The 17,965-nt window shown below is 43.7% G+C and overlaps 1 protein-coding gene across 4 annotated transcripts in view; it reads right to left on the bottom strand.

Moving 5' to 3' along the window:
• dpp6a (dipeptidyl-peptidase 6a) overlaps window positions 1–17,965 on the bottom strand; it is a 386,275-nt gene that overhangs the window by 69,000 nt on the left and 299,310 nt on the right. For all 4 annotated transcript variants that reach the window (XM_029694037.1, XM_029694061.1, XM_029694054.1 and 1 more), the window contains one exon: window positions 5,167–5,281. In XM_029694037.1, the coding sequence (XP_029549897.1) occupies window positions 5,167–5,281 (115 nt within the window). The remainder of the gene's footprint in view (window positions 1–5,166; window positions 5,282–17,965) is intronic.

Raw genomic sequence — 17,965 nt, 5'->3', positions numbered from 1 at the left:
GTCGCTAGTGCGTGATGGGACAAGGACATCCCTGCCGGCCAAACCCTTCCCTAACCCGGACTTCGCTGGACCAATTATGCGCTGCCCTATGGGTCTCCCGGCTGCGGCCAGCTGCAACAGAGCCTGGACTCGAACCCAGAATCTCTAGTGGCACAGCTAGCACTGAGATCTGAAGGACATTCTGACTGGCTTCAGAAGAAAGAGATCGATGGAAAATAAATGCCACTATGTGTGTCTGCGTTAAAGGTCTTCACGGGTCCAACTTACCCGAAATTCCAAGATCCTAAATTTGGACTTTTGTCTCGGCACTGGGTCGGTTCTGATATAATTTCCACAGTCTCGGTTATGTGCAATTAAAATTGATTTGCAGACTGAGCTGATTGGACCTGTTCTCTGATCCTTTAATGTTTGTTTGATGAGAACTGTGCAAGCTTGTTATCTATGTCAGCTAATTGCAACTCAATAAAACGTATAGCTCAGGTCCAGCTGACACTGGTTCCAGCTGCTCACCTCACGTGCACCTGCTGCTGAGGAGAGAGAAAGAGAGAGAGAGCAAGTAATAGGAGCCTTGGCCTAGGATACTGTTGATTGCGAAGATGGTTATTTTTCATTGAAGTAAAACTAAAGTTACAGAAGAATATTGTAGTGGACAACAATATTGCACAGCCAAATGGACTTTGTGCAAGTCCATGTTCAGGTTTGACGCAATTTTCAACCTTTCATTTATTTATTTTCGTATTTATTAGCAACCGTTTAGTCATTAATAATAACTATTATTATTATTATTATTATTATAGGCCTGTTGTAAAAGAAATAGCATTTGCCTATTGCTGTCATTTGTTGGGTAGGTCTACAGTAGGCAATCAACTTTGTTGATAGTAGCTGCAATATAAGCCTGTTCAAAACTTTTTTGAGGATTTTATTCTGTTGAGCCATTTTCATTGGCCAAATTAAGTTCCAGCTGTAATGTCATGTATGCCGTAATATTAGAGAATTACTGATAGGCTGCCATCAATTCTTCTTGCTAACGTGCAATCATTGGAAAATAAAATGTATGATCGACGATTAATATTATCCTATCAACGGGGCATTAAAAACTGTAATATCTTATGTTTCACAAAGACGTGGCTGAACGTTGATACGGATAACATAGACCTGGCGGGATTTTCCATGCACCGGCAGAACAGAGAAGCTACATCTGGTAAGATGAGGGGTGGGGGTGTGTGCATATTTGTCAATAACAGCTGGTGTGCGATGTCTAATATTAAAGAAGTCTTGAGGTATTGCTCGCCTGAGATAGAGTACCTTATGATAAGCTGTAGACCACACTCTCTACCAAGAGAGTTCTCATCTATATTATTCGTAGCCGTCTATTTACCACCACAGAACGAAGCTGGCACTAAGACCACTCTCAACCAACTCTATAAGGCCATAAGCAAAGAAGAAAATGCTCACCCAGAAGCGGCGCTCCTAGTTTCAGGGGACTTTCATGCAGGCAAACTTAAATCAGTTTTATCAAATTTGTACCAGCATGTCACATGTGCAACCAGAGGAAAGAAAATCCTAGACCACCTTTACTCCACACACAGAGATGCATATAAAGCTCTCCCCCGCCCTCCATTTGGAAAATCTGACCATAATTCTATCCTCCTGATTCCTGCTTACAAGCAAAAACTAAAGCAGGAAGAACCTGTGACTCGCTCAATATGGAAGTGGTCAGATGATGCGGATGCTACACTACAGGCCTGTTTTGCAAGCACAGACTGGAATATGTTCCGGGATTCATCCAATGGCATTGAGGAGTACACCTACTCAGTCACCGGCTTCATCAATAAGTGCATCGACGACGTCATCCCCACAGTGACCGTACATACATATCCCAACCAAAGGCCATGGATTACAGGGAACATCCGCATCGAGCTAAAGGCTAGAGCTGCCGCTTTCAAGGAGCGGCAGACTAATCCGGACACTTATAAGAAATCCCGCTATGGCCTTAGACGAACCATCAAACAAGCAAAGCGTCAACACAGGATTAAGATTGAATCCTACTACACCGGCTCTGACACTCGTCGGATGTGGCAGGGCTTGAAAACTATTACAGACTACAAAGGGAAACCCAGACGCGAGCTGCCCAGTGACGCGAGCCTACCAGACGAGCTAAGTGCCTTTTATGCTCACTTTGAGGCAAGCAACACTGAAGCATGCACGAGAGAACCAGCTGTTCTGGATGACCGTGTGATGACGGTTTAACAAAACCTTTAAACAGGTCAACATTCACAAAGCCGTTGGGCTAGACAGATTACCAGGACTTGTACTCAAAGCATGCGCTGACCAAATGTCAAGTGTCTTCACTGACATTTTCAATTTCTCCCTGACCGAGTCTGTAATACCTACATGTTTCAAGCAGACCACCATAGTCCCTGTGCCCAAGGAAGCGAAGGTAACCTGCTTAAATGATTATCGCCCCGTAACACTCACGTCGGTAGCCATGAAGTGCTTTGAAAGGCTGGTCAGGGCTCACATCAACACCATCATCCTGGACACCTTAGACCCACTCCAATTCGCATACCGCCCCAACAGATCCACAGAGGACACAATCTCAATCACACTCCACACTGCCCTTTCCCACCTGGACAAAAGGAACACCTATGTGAGAATGCTGTTCATTGGATACAGCTCAGCGTTCAACACCATAGTGCCCACAAAGCTCATCACTAAGCTAAGGACCCTGGGACTAAATACCTCCCACTGCAACTGGATCCTGGACATTCTGACAGGCTGCCCCCAAGTGGTAAGAGTAGGCAACAACACGTCTGCCACGCTGATCCTTAAGACTGGGGCCCCTCAGGGGTGTGTACTTACTCCCCTCCTGTACTCCCTGTTCACCCACGACTGCGTGGCCAAACACGTCTCCAACACTATCATCAAGTTTGCTGACGACACAACAGTGGTAGGCCTGATCACTGACAACGATTAGACGGCCTATAGGGAGGAGGTCAGAGAACTGGCAGTGTGGTGCCAGGACAACAACCTCTTCCTCAACGTGATCAAGACAAAGGAGATGATCGTGGACCACAGGAAATGGAGGGCCGAACAGGCCCCCATTAACATCGATGGGGCTGTAGTGGAGCGGGTCGAGAGTTTCAAGTTCCTTGGTGTCCATATCACCAACGAACTATCATGGTCCAAATATACCAAGACAGTGGTGAAGAGGGCACGACAAAACCTTTTCCCCCTAAGGAGACTGAAAAGATTTGGCATGGGTCCCCAGATCGTCAAAAGGTTCTACAGCTGCACCATCGAGAGTATCCTGACCGGTTGCATCACCGCCTGGTATGGCAACTGCTCGGCATCTGACCGTAAGGCGCACAGAGGGTAGGGCGTACAGACCAGTACATCACTGGAGCCAAACTTCTTGCCATCCAGGCGGTGTCAGAGGAAAGCCCATAAAATTGTCAGAGACTCCAGTAACCCAAGTTATAGACTGTTTTCTCTTCTAACGCACAGCAAGCGGTAGCGGAGCGTCAAGTCTAGGACCAAAAGGCTCCTTAACAGCTACTACCCCCAAGCCATGCTGAACAATTAATAAAATCACCACCGAACTATTTGCATTTGCCCCCCCTTTGTACACTGCTGCTATTTGTTGTTTATTATCTATGCATAGTCACTTCACCCTTACCAACATGTACAAATTACCTCAACTAACCTGTACCCCAGCACACTGACTCGGTACCGGTACCCCCTGTATATAGCATCGTTATTCTTATTCTTATTGCGTTACGCGTTACTTTAGTCTATTTGGTAAATATTTTCTTAACTCTTCTTGAACTGCACTGTTGGTTAAGGGCTTGTAAGTAAGCATTTCACGGTAAAGTCTACGCTTGTTGTATTTGGCGTATGTGACAAATAAAGTTTGATTTGAAGTCAGTTAAGAACAAATTCTTATTTACAATGACGAACTACCCTGGGCAAACCCTTCGCTAACCCAGACGACGTTGGGCCAATTGTGTGCCGCCCTATGGGACTCCCAATCACGGTCGGTTGTGATACAGCCTGGAATCGAACCAGGGTCTGTCGTGATGCCTCTAGCACTGAGATGCAGTGCCTTAGACTGCTGCGCCACTCGGGAGCCCCATGTGAGAACACATAACAGAAAAAAAGACTCCATCTACATGCAGTGAACATGTTTCGTGTTTGCCCACTGCACTGCTGCTACGAGTGCACTACTCTGTGACATTGGAAGATAATGTGACACACGCTGCATGTTAAACCTGTTTGTGCATATGGTACGGTAGTCAACCCTATCCCTTCCCCTCTCCTCTCAGTCACACGCACCTGGTGTCAACCCTCTCTCCTCTCCTCCCATCCTCTCTCCTCCCCTCTCCACGCACCTGGTGTCAACCCTCTCTCCTCTCCTCCCATCCTCTCTCCTCCCCTCTCCACGCACCTGGTGTCAACCCTCTCTCCTCTCCTCCCATCCTCTCTCCTCCCCTCTCCACGCACCTGGTGTCAACCCTCTCTCCCCTCCTCCCATCCTCTCTCCTCCCCTCTCCACGTACCTGGTGTCAACCCTCTCTCCTCTCCTCCCATCCTCTCTCCTCTCCTCGCCTCTCCACGTACCTGGTGTCAACCCTGGCCCCTCCCCTCTCCACCTACCTGGTGTCAACCCTGTCCTCCCCTTCCTTCCCCTGCCCTCTCCTCGTACCTGGTGTCAGCCTCCTCTCCTCTCCTCTCCATTCTCCTCTCCTCTCCATTCTCCTCTCCTCTCCTCTCCATTCTCCTCTCCTCTCCATTCTTCTCTCCTCTCCTCTCCATTCCATTCCCCTCTCCTCTCCTCTCCTCTCCTCTCCATTCTCCTCTCCATTCTCCTCTCCATTCTCCTCTCCTCTCCATTCCATTCTCCTCTCCTCTCCATTCCATTCTCCTCTCCTCTCCATTCTCCTCTCCATTCTCCTCTCCTCTCCTCTCCATTCCATTCTCCTCTCCTCTCCTCTCCATTCCATTCTCCTCTCCTCTCCATTCCATTCCATTCCCCTCTCCTCCCCTCTTCTCTCCATTCTCCTCCCCTCTTCTCTCCATTCTCCTCTCCTCTCCATTCCATTCTCCTCTCCTCTCCATTAGTCTCTCCTCTCCATTCCCCACCCCTCCTCTCTCCTCTCCACGTACCTGGTGTCAGCAGGATGACCGAGGTGACGATCAGGGAGCAGATGACCAGAATGACAAGCAGGGCGATTGCAATACCCTTCCAGTTCCTCTGAGGAGGGTTACTCCCCACCAGCTCCTGGTCACACAAAACAGACAGAGAGAAACACACGGTCAGAGAGAGAGAAAGAAAGGAGAGAGAAAAATAGGAAAGGAGAGTGAACAAGAGAAAGGTTGTGGTCGTAAGATGGAGAGTAAAAGAAGGAAAGGGAAAAATAAACGAGATGTGGGTATGGGGTAAGGGAGAGAGAAAATAATGGAGTGATACTGTCTGTTAGTATAAAGAGTAGGGGGGAAGAAAAGGACAGGAAGTGAGAGAGAACAATGGAAGAATGAATAAAATAAATGGAAGGAGTAGGAAAGAAAGGGAGAGAACTCAAATTGATGGGTCTGTGAAGGACGAGTGTGAACTACAGAAACAAACAACATGAATTCTCAAGGAGAATTGCCACAAGCAAAAGGCAGTGGAGGAGGGGTGATTATTAATGAGGCAAGGAGTCAGCAGCCGTCACTGGCAAATGAATGTGACAGATAAAAATTGAGCTTTTGGATCATTGGTGACTTTGCTGGGGGAACGGCGCCAAGAGGCTTTTTGCTAGAAAAATGATTTCAAATTAGGTGTGTTTTAGGAGAAAACTTGAAACAATGAAACAAGCGAAGTTACACAGTAGGTTTAATACTGTTTTAAGTGCAAAATTCAATTGAAAAGTAACAAGTATCAATATCGAATTTGATAAATGGTCTCTGCAGGGTATGGAGTGAGTTGAATGAGAAGAGGGTTTTCAACCTTTTCCTTTTTGTCACAAAAGACTATACAACCCATATTATTGAGGATTTGGTGAAGAAATGTATTTCACCAGGAGACTTATGCTGCAGCAGCAGCAGCCACAACGAGCCCCCACTCTCTGTGGGTGTCTCAGGGGGAGTCAAAAAAACAATTTCATACCTCACATATAAGCACCCCCTATTTTACTTCAGAACAGCAGCAACAACAGCAACAACAACAACCACCACATGGCCTACATCAACCACACCTGTCAAAAATCGGACTCAAAGATGAAAGAAAGTTGGACATTTCTACAGTTCAGCTCCAACAGAGAGAACAAACAGAACATCCAAGCTAGGAGTAATTCTTTGAAAAGGATATTGAAAGCCTAAAAAATCAAAATAGCTGGATTAATAACTTTTACATTTGTTTACAGTGGGGGGAACAGAACTGAGCAGATGGTATGTAACTAGTACCTGTGGCTAAGGTCTTAATTAAGAGAAACTACACACACACACACACACACACACACACACGCTCTAATGGAATAGAGTGGTCTGGTCTATGAGGTAAGCCTTTTAGTGACCTTCTTCGCTCAATTGAATGGAGCGGCAGACATCATTAGATAAGAACAGCAGGGGCTTTTTACCACACCGCCCAGTATACACCCTCATTAAAACCAACAACCTGTTTTCCCACAATCCCTGGTGGTGCTCCGGCGAAACGGGGGTGCTTTCGCAGGGGTCACTGCTGAGGGCTGGTCACAGCAGGTGGGAGGAGAGTTAGTGGACTGTGACGTAAACAACCCCACAAACAGAGCCAGACACATCCCTTATCAACAAGTTTATACAAATGGTGTAGCCTACTAGTGAATCATTTGCCTGGCAATCCTGCAAAATAACAATAATCATGAGCTATATAGTCCAACATGTTTGGTTGAGTGAGTGTCATGCAGGGAGAACACAAACAACTGAGGCTCAGTGAGGCTCCTTTAAACAATAACATTGGCCACTTTGTGCCAGCATGAGAGGACAAACATCACTTTCTTTTGGAGTGTCCACAACAGATTCAGGATTTTACATAATACCCAATATAATAGACCTGCACTCATTGTAACACCTACACAGTAGCACTCAATTGTAACACATGCACACACACACACACACACACACACACACACACACACACACACACACACACACACACACACACACACACACACACACACACACACACACACACACACAAGCATTGTATTGTAAACAGCCAGTGGGAAGTCACAGCTGAATAACCAAACACATCAATATACAAAATGCTAGTGGGGCTACAATGCTCTGACGCTGCAAGGACAATTATTGATGTTTTTAATCATGATCATGACTGCTGCGTGGAGTAGGTCCCCTAGTATAATGTTTCCATGGGTATGCTCTCTTGTGGAAGTAGTCCACAAGTTGCTGATTGGTAGAACCTAATTTAACTTGCAAAAATATTTGTCAAGCGCATCACTTTTGCACGCTTGAGTCAACATGTGACTGTCATTAGGTTTAATTGTGTTTCGGTGCCAGGCGATAACAGCCAAAACAGAGTAACATTTTTAATTGCTTGAAGATATTGATCAGCAATAGGTTATCTGAAAGAAGAAACATATGTTCTTCTCTGATTAGTAGTGTTTTTTTGTCATATTTATATGTGTATGGCATTCATGCAATCTAATAAACATCCAATCAAATAAAATAGGTAAAGGAATGCATACTCTAACATGGTCAAATGTATGTGGACACCTGCTCATGGAACATCTCATTCCAAAATCATGGGCATTAATATGGAGTTGGTTCCCCCTTGCTGCTATAACAGCCTCCACTCTTCTGGGAAGGCTTTTGACTAGATGTTGGAACATCGCTGTGGGGACTTGCTTCTATTCTGCCACAAAAGCATTAGTGAGGTCAGGCACTGATGTTGGGCGATTAGGTCTGGCTCGCAGTTGGCGTTCCAATTCATCCCAAAGGTGTTTGATGGTGTTGCGGTCAGGGCTCTGTGCAGGCCAGTCAAGTTCTTCCACACCGATCTCGACAAACCATTTCTGTATGGACCTTTACTTTGTGTATGGGCATTGTCATGCTGGAACAGCATTCCAAAACTGTTCCCACAAAGTTGGAAGCACAGAATCGACTAGAATGTCATTGTATGCTCCAGCGTTAAGATATCCCTTCACTGGAACTAAAGGGCCTAACCCCAACCATGAATAACAGCCTCAGAACATTATTCCTTCTCCACCAAACTTTATAGTTGGCACTATGCATTGCGGCAGGTAGCATTCTCCTCGCAACCGCCAAACTCAGATTCGTCTGTCGGAATGCCAGATGGTGAAGCGTGATTCATAACTCCAGAGAACACGTTTCCACTGCTCCAGAGTCCAATGTCAGCGAGCTTTACATCACTCCAGCCAACGCTTGGCATTGCGCATGGTGATATTAGGCTTGTGTGCGGCTGCTCGGTTATGGAAACCCATTTCATGAAGCTCCTGACAAACAGTTCTTGTATTGACGTTACTTCCAGAGGTAGTTTGGAACTCGGGTGCCACCTATGAGGGTGCCACATTGAGAGTCACTGAACTCTTCAGTACGGCCACTCTACTTCCAATTTTTCGCTATGGAGATTGCATGGCTGTGTGCTCTATTTTATACACCTGTCAGTAACGGGTGTTGCTGAAATAGCTGAATCCAATCATTTGAAGGGGTGTCCACATACTTTTGGTCATGTAGTGTATCATCACAGCATTAATTAACTATGATCAAGGGGCTTCACTGACATGTTGTAGGCTAATTAGTATGCAACCGCCTTGTGAAAGGTGCGTTATAATTCTGAGGAGAGAGTGCGTGAGCTACACAGAAACTTTTGCCTCCATATGAACCTAAAATCTCCAGTGGAACAGCTGCAAGATACTCTGATTCTTCCCAGCTTATAGCCAATATCAGTGCATCTCCTTGTCAAATAACATAAAACAAGCTATGTAACCTAGTTCCTAACCCTAACCTAAGCCAAACCAGAACTACTGTGTCTGGAATGCCTTTGCAAAGAAATAGGAAATGTACAGTGTTTCCTTGACACAAATGCCAGAGTCGATGCAATAAACCAAAAATACACCAATGCAATTTTCATGTCTTATTGTCCTTGTGTCACACGTCACAGATTTGTTCATGCAACTGAACACACCAATTTCTTCATACATTCAAAGTAATTTACACTCAATGGAATTCACACTTCACAGTCGCCGCCTCGGGCTTTGTGATCTCAAAGCATCAAAGAAAGACATAACTTCACTAGCTCAGTCTATTTCCCCGTCTATCTGTGGGAGAGGAGGGACACAATTTATTCCTGTTGCACTCCTGTGTGTCTGAAAACGATGTTCAAAGGTATCTGGGAGGCAGGTCGCAAATACTTGGCAAAACCCTGTGAACAGCCTGGGAAGGACCAGAAAATGATTTTGTGAAGATAAGCTGTGTCGTCCATCTCAAAGAGCATGCAATTTGGTGGCAATTTTCCATTTAGTTGGAAAATAAGATCCCACATTCATTCTAAGGCTGGAATTGGACAAAATAGCAGTCGTTTCGAGCCTGCCTTTCAGTCACCTCCTGGAGAAAAATCCCATTTTCAGTCCATTTGCTCGATCCCTTCATTCTCCTGTTCATCATTTAGCATGTGGACTTCATCAGAGGGCTCCCATGAGTAGAAACATTATCCTGAACCTTTTAGCCCCTGAATGGTTGTATTTTATGCTACAGAACAGGCATACTGAAGTTCAAAACAGAAATAGCAAAGGAAATGAAGTAGCACATCCGAAGCTCTATTTAGATAGTCAGCTTATGCATAAATAACCCACATGAAAATGATTCGCTCAAAGTTTCTTATTGTCAACCATCAAAGTATTTTCAACAAGATCATCATCTAATGAATTAAAATGTTTCTTAAGAAAGGCTTCCAACTAAACACTACATTCGAAAAGTATTCAGACCCCTTCCTTTTTCCCCCATTTTGTTACGTTACAGCTTTATTCTATAATGGATTAAATAAATAAAAATCCTCATCAATCTACACACAAAACCCCATCATGACAAAGAAAACACAGGTTAGAATTTTTTGTTGTTGTTGCAAATTTATAAAAAAGAAAAACAGAAATACCTTATTTACACAAGTATTCAGACCCTTTGCTATGAGACTCAAAATGGAGCGACATATTAACAGTCCTTCCTCCAAAAGACCCTTGAATGGATTACATTTTTATGAAAATCTCCAGAATCATGTTATTTTTTTGTTGCAATTTGTGTTTCCGATTGTGGCACACCACATAACCACTTCCATCAAAGAATTCAGAATATGATCACATACAGTGCACTCGGAAAGTCTTCAGACCCCTTGACTTTTTCACATTTTGTTACGTTACAGCCTTACAGTATTTTAAAATGGATTAAATAACACATTTTCCTCATCAATCTACACATAATACCCCATAATGACAAAGCAAAAACAGGTTTTTAGGAAGGTTTATTAAAAATTAAAAACAGAAAAACCTTGTTTCCGTAAGTATTCTGACCCTTTGCTGAGACTTGAAATTGAGCTCAGTTGCATCCTGTTTCCATTGATCATCCTTGATTGGAGTCCACCTGTGGTAAATTCAATTGATTGGACATGATTTAGAAAGGTACACATCTGTCTATATAAGGTCCCACAGTTGACCGTGCATGTCAGAGCAAAAACCAAGCCATGAGGTTAACTTCCTTAGGGTAGGGGGCACTATTTTCACCTCCGGATGAAAAGCGTGCCCAAAGTAAACGGCCTGCTACTCAGGCCCAGAAGCTAGGATATGCAGATTTAAGATTTGGATAGAAAACACTCTAAAGTTTCCAAACCTGTTAAAATAATGTCTGTGAGTATAACAGAACTCATAAGGCAGGCGAAGACCTGAGAAAAATCCATCCTGGAAGTGGGATTTTTTTGTTTTTATAATTTTCTATTGAATGCCATTACAGCATCCATTGATTTAGGACTCAAATTGCACTTCCTATGGCTTCCACTAGATGACAACAGTCTAGAAATTGTTTCAGGCTTGTATTCTGAAAAATGAGGGAGTAAGACCACTTTGAATGAGTGGACCATTCAGTGTCCCCGAGGGTTTTCATGCGCACGCCCGAGGGCATGACTTTCTTGTTTTTCTTTTATATTGACGAAGCTTTTGTCCGGTTGAAATGTTATTGATTATTATGACTAAAAACAACCTGAGGATTGATTATAAACATCATTTGACATGTTTCTATGAATTTTACTGATACTTTTCGGATTTTTCGTCTGTCTATTGTGACTGCCTGTGAGCCTGTGGATTACTGAAAAAAAACGCGCGAACAAAACTGAGGTTTTTGGATATAAAGATGGACTTTATCAAGCAAAACAAACATTTATTGAGTAAATGGGAGTCTTGTGAGTGCAACCATACGAAGATCAAAGGTGATTCATTTTATCACTATTTCTGACTTGTGGAACTCCTCTACTTGGCTGGTAACTGTTTGTAATGATTTGTCTGCTGGGTGCTGTTCTCAGATAATCGCATGGTATGCTTTCGCCGTAAAGCCTTTTGAAATCTGACACCGTGGTTGGATTAACAAGAAGTTAATCTTTAAACCGATGTATAACACTTGTATGTTTTATGCATTTTTATAATGAGTATTTCTGTTGTTGAATTTGGCACTCTGTAATTTCACTGGATGTTGGCCAGGTGGGACACTACCGTCCCACACCCCCTAGAGAGGTTAAAGGAATTGTCCATAGAGTTCTGAGACAGGATTGTGTCGAGGCAAAACATTTCTGCAGCATTCAAGGTCCCCAAGAACACAGTGGCCTCCATCAGTCTTAAATGGATGAAGTTTGGAACCACCAAGACTCTTCCTAGAGCTGGCCACCCAGCCAAACTGAGCAATCGGGGGAGAAGGGCCTTGGTCAGGGAGGTGACCAAGAACCAATGCTCACTCTGACAGAGCTCCAGAGTTCCTCTCTGGAGATAGGAGAACCTTCCAGAAGGACAACCATCAGCACTCCACCAGTCAGGCCTTTATGGTAGAGTGGCCTGATGGAAGCCACTCCTCAGTAAAAGGCACATGACAGCCCGCTTGGAGTTTGCCAAAAGGCACCTAAAGGATTCTCAAACTCCCCAAATACAGGTGTGCCACGCTTGTAGCGTCATACCCAAGAAGACTCAAGGCTGTAATCACTGCCAAAGATGCTTCAACAAAGCACTGAGTAAAGGGTTTGAATACTTATGTAAATGTCATTTCATTTTTAATTGTTTTTATAAATTTGCTAATAAAAAATATTTAAAAAAAACATTTTTGCCTTGTCATTATGGGGTATTGTGTGTAGATTGATGAGGGATTTAAAATAAAATCTATGTTAGAATAAGGCTATAACGTAACAAAATGTGGAAAAAGTCAAGGGGTCTGAGTACTTTCCAAATGCACTGTAATTCTGCCATTTTCAGTATGGAAAGATTCTTATACAGTAGGGAGAACAAGTATTTGATACACTGCCGATTTTGCAGGTTTTCCTACTTACAAAGCATGTAGAGGTCTGTAATTTTTATCATAGGTACACTTCAACTGTGAGAGATGGAATCTAGAACAAAAATCCAGAAAATCCCATTGTATGATTTTTAAGTAATTAATTTGCATTTTATTGCATGACATAAGTATTTGATACATCAGAAAAGCAGAACTTAATATTTGGTACAGAAACCTTTGTTTGTAATTACAGAGATCATACGTTTCCTGTAGTTCTTGACCAGGTTTGCACACACTGCAGCAGGGATTTTGGCCCACTCCTCCATACAGACCTTCTCCAGATCCTTCATGTTTCGGGGCTGTCACTGGGCAATACGGACTTTCAGCTCCCTCCAAAGATTTTCTATTGGGTTCAGGTCTGGAGACTGGCTAGGCCACTCCAGGACCTTGAGATGCTTCTTACGGAGCCACTCCTTAGTTGCCCTGGCTGTGTGTTTCGGGTCGTTGTCATGCTGGAAGACCCAGCCACGACCCATCTTCAATGCTCTTACTGAGGGAAAGAGGTTGTTGGCCAAGATCTCGCGATACATGGCCCCATCCATCCTCCCCTCAATACGGTGCAGTTGTCCTGTCCCCTATACAGAAAAGCATCCCCAAAGAATGATGTTTCCACCTCCATGCTTCACGGTTGGGATGGCGTTCTTGGGGTTGTACTCATCCTTCTTCTTCCTCCAAACACAGTGAGTGGAGTTTACACCAAAAAGCTCTATTTTTGTCTCATCAGCCCACATGACCTTCTCCTCTGGATCATCCAGATGGTCATTGGCAAACTTCAGACGGGCCATGACATGCGCTGGCTTGAGCAGGGGGACATTGCGTGCGCTGCAGGATTTTAATCCATGACGGCGTAGTGTGTTACTAATGGTTTTCTTTGAGACTGTGGTCCCAGCTCTCTTCAGGTCATTGACCAGGTCCTGCCGTGTAGTTCTGGGCTGATCCCTCACCGTCCTCATGATCATTGATGCCCCACGAGGTGAGATCTTGCATGGAGCCCAAGACTGAGGGTGATTGACCGTCATCTTGAACTTCTTCCATTTTCTAATAATTGCGCCAACAGTTGTTGCCTTCGCACCAAGCCGCTTGCCTATTGTCCTGTAGCCCATCCCAGCCTTGTGCAGGTCTACAATTTTATCCCTGATGTCCTTACACAGCTATCTGGTCTTGGCCATTGTGGAGAGGTTGGAGTCTGTTTGATTGAGTGGGTGGACAGGTGTCTTTTATACAGGTAACGAGTTCAAACAGGTGCAGTTAATACAGGTAATGAGTGGAGAACAGGAGGGCTTCTTAAAGAAAAACTAACAGGTCTGTGAGAGCCGGAATTCTTACTGGTTGGTAGGTGATCAAATACTTATGTCATGCAATAAAATGCAAATTAATTACTTAAAAATCATACAATGTGATTTTCTGAATTTTTGTTTTAGATTCCGTCTCTCACAGTTGAAGTGTACCTATGATAAAAATTACAGACCTCTACATGCTTTGTAAGTAGGAAAACCTACAAAATCGGCAATGTATCAAATACTTGTTCTCCCCACTGTATGTAGAATATCTATAACGCTATATCTGATTTCAACAGGGGCTGTCTGAAATGGTTTGCCATTAAGGATGAAGAAAAATAAACTTGCAAAAGATAGTGGTACCCTTCAAGGCTGATAAATGGAGCCTTTGGCTTCGATTTCTCTGAATGTGACGATCCATAGATGTGTCTCATTAGGTGGGCGCAGGCAACACAAAGAGTATTAAGCCCTGATCAGCCATTTTCAACAGGGCCTCTGGAACCCTCCCTTAGTGATCAATACACAGTGTCCCCTTTTTCATTTACTGGTTACCTCATCTTTTCACAAATCTCACAAACTCCTGGGACTCTTGAGACAGTTCAGCAAATTTCTCAGTCTCTAGAAAGGTACATAAGGCAATAACACTATGAGTGCCCAAGACCTTTTGAGCTCCTGGAGCATGGCGGCAAACCTTCCTGATCATTCCTCTGATATCTGCAATTATGATAATGATAATGATGAGCACAATTATCTGGGCGTCCATCTGCACTGGGTTAATGCGGAGGAGATTAGAGGTGGCGGAGGTGACTGTGGCCAGTAGAGAAGAGACAAGTCAAGTCGACTCTGTTCTTGACAGAAGGTTAAGTAAATAAACATTTAAAGGCTGTGAAGAAATCAATGCAAGGACATGAAGAGGGAGCAAACAAAGCAGTATAGACCTGAATTGAGACCTGAATGCAGACCATATAGAAAGGCAACTAACTTCTTTAGAAGTTTAAAAAAGGATACTGGGGTGATATACAGTTGAAGTCGGAAGTTTACATATACCTTAGCCAAATACATTTAAGCTCAGTTTTTCACAATTACTGACATTTATTCCTAGTAAAAATTCCCTGTCTTAGGTCAGTTAGGATCACCACTTTATTTAAAGAATGTGAAATGTCAGAATAATAGCAGAGACAATGATTTATTCCAGCTTTTATTTCTTTCATCACATTCCCAGTTGGTCAGAAGTTTACATACACTCAATTAGTATTTGGTAGCATTGCCTTAAATTGTTTAACTTGGGTCAAATGTTTCAGGTAGCCTTCCACAAGCTTCCCACAATAAGTTGGGTGAATGTTGGCCCATTCCTCCTGACAGAGCTGGTGTAACTGAGTCAGGTTTGTTGGCCTCCTTGCTCGCACACGCTTTTTCCGTTATGCCCACATATTTTCTATGGGATTGAGGTCAGGGCTTTGTGATGGCCACTCCAAAACCTTGACTTTGTTGTCCTTAAGCCATTTTGCCACAACTTTGGAAGTATGATTGGAGTCATTGTCCATTTGGAAGACCCATTTGCAACCAAGCTTTAACTTCCTGACTGATGTCTTGAGATGTTGCTTCAATATATCCACATAATTTTCCTGCCTCATGATGCCATTTATTTTGTGAAGTGCACAAGTCCCTCCTGCAGCAAAGCACCCCCACAACATGACGCTGCCACCCCTGTGCTTCACGGTTGGGATGGAGTTCTTTGGCTTGCAAGCCTCCCACTTTTTCCTCCAAACATAACGATGGTCATTATGGCCAAACAGTTCTATTTTTGTTTCATCAGACCAGAGGACATTTCTCCAAAAAGTACGATCTTTGTCCCCATATACAGTTGCAAAACATAGTCTGGCTTTTTTATGGCGGTTTTGGAGCAGTGGCTTCTTTCTTGCTCAGGTTATGTCGATATAGAACTCGTTTTACTGTGGATATTGATACTTTTGTACCTGTTTCCTCCAGCATCTTACAAGGTCCTTTGCTATTGTTCTAGGATTGATTTGCACTTTTCTCACCAAAGTACGTTCATCTATAGGAGACGCGTCTCCTTCCTAAGCGGTATGATGGCTGCATGGTCCCATGGTGTTTATACTTGCGTACTATTGTTTGTAGAGATGAACGTGGTACCTTCAGGCGTTTGGAAATTGCTCCCAAGGATGAACCAGAATTTTCTTTCTGAGGTCTTGGCTGATTTCTTTTGATTTTCCCATGATGTCAAGCAAAGAGGCACTGAGTTTAAAGGTAGGCCTTGAAATACATCCACAGGTACACCTCCAATTGACTCAAATGATGCCAATTAGCCTATCAGAAGCTTCTAAAGCCATGACATCCTTTTCTGGAATTTTCCAAGCTGTTTAAAGGCACAGTAAACAAGTGTAGGTAAACTTCTGACCCACTGGAATTGTGATACAGTGAATTATAAGTGAAATAATCTGGCTGTAAACAATTGTTGGGAAAATTACTTGTGTCATGCACAAAGTAGATATCCTAACCAACCTGCCAAAACTATAATTTGTTAATAAGAAATTTGTGGAGTGGTTGAAAAGCAAGTTTTAATGACTCCAACATAAGTGTATGTAAACTTCCGACTTCAACTGTACATCAGCAGTGAGTGGTTAGCTTTCAAACTGAAGCATTTGTAATGGAAGAAAAAATACAACTTTTCATAGAATATTAAGTTGGGCTGGGATCCTGTCATCAGAACAGGCCCAGAATTTTGTATTTACTTGTATTCATCCAGGGGAGTCAATTAAGAAAAAAATATTATTTATAATGACGGCCTAAAAGCCTGGGCTGTGGGTGGAATAAAGTTGTCTCCCTGAAACACAACATTGGGCCTGGGGACTGGGCCAGTGGTGCTATGACTTCTGGGGGTCTGCCTCAGCCTCACTCCCTCTCCTGTGTGGGTAAGGACATCGCCCCCCCAGGAGGAAATCCAGAATTCCTTTAACCAGGATTTTTAGGTTTGTAGCACATTTGTAGAAAGTTAGCAGAACTTTGCAACCCTACCTAGGAGTGGTGTGTGTGGTGTGTGTGGTGTGTGTGTGTGTGTGTTTGTGTGGGTGCATGCTCTCTCCTGTATGATTAGAATACCAAATCATCCTAAAGCATGCATTTCAATCCTCAGATGGAATAATGAGGAAACTCATAATGAACGCTCAAATAATGCATGGAAATAGCTGTTATGTAGATGGCTGGTGGGCATGGAGAAGCTGTAGGAGGGAGAGGACTACTGGAACCCTACTGAGAGAGACATTGTACGAATAGATATTCTTGGGATTACACAGTATGTCAAAGGAGAGAGAGAGATCAAGCGCTAGAAGCTATCCAAGATCTTTTGTACCATCAGAGGAACCCAAAATCCCAAACAAATAAAACACTAGCACAAGATTGGCAGTATGCTTCAAATTTAGAGTGTAACCAATCGGGTAAGCAAACCCAGGTCTGCTATTTTCATCATCAAAATATTTTGCCAAAACTGTGGCAAACCTAAAGTACACCCTCCATAATATCTACCAGGGTTATTAACTTTAAAGATGTTGGTTACGTTAATCAAGGAGTTCCTCAGCCTACCAATATCTTCAAGTGTAAGTATACAGCAAGTGTGTCTTAATTGGAAACAGCATCATTGGGAATAATGGCAGTGGACGAGTGGTTCCATGGAAGCCAGTAGTAATTACGTCAGTGGCAGGGCCTGCAGCAGTTTGGAGTCAGCTACTACAACCACTCCTGCTACTGTAGCTTAGCTATCACACCTGCTCCCACTCCCCCTCCATGGCGCTCAAAGCGCCAGGCTCCCCGGCATTACGCACTACTGCCACCATCATTATGCACACCTGCCTTACCCCGCACGCGCATCAGCGATTATTGGACTCACCTGGACTCAATCACCTCTGTCATTACCTTCCCTATATCTGTCTGGTTCCCCGCTCTGTTCCCTGCTTCAGCATTAATTGTCGTTTATCGTTTTGTACCCGTGTACTGACAGTGTTCTTGTCTTGGTCTTTGTCTGTTTCTTGAGTAAATATTGACTCCCCGTACCTGATCCTCATCTCCGGCGTTGGCCCTTACAGAATGCTGAAGCCACC

The sequence above is a fragment of the Salmo trutta genome, chromosome 2 (assembly GCF_901001165.1).
Source record: "Salmo trutta chromosome 2, fSalTru1.1, whole genome shotgun sequence".
Lineage (NCBI taxonomy): Eukaryota > Metazoa > Chordata > Actinopteri > Salmoniformes > Salmonidae > Salmo > Salmo trutta.
The sequence above is the reverse complement of the archived record's forward strand: the minus strand, read 5'-3'. Positions and strand labels throughout refer to the sequence as shown.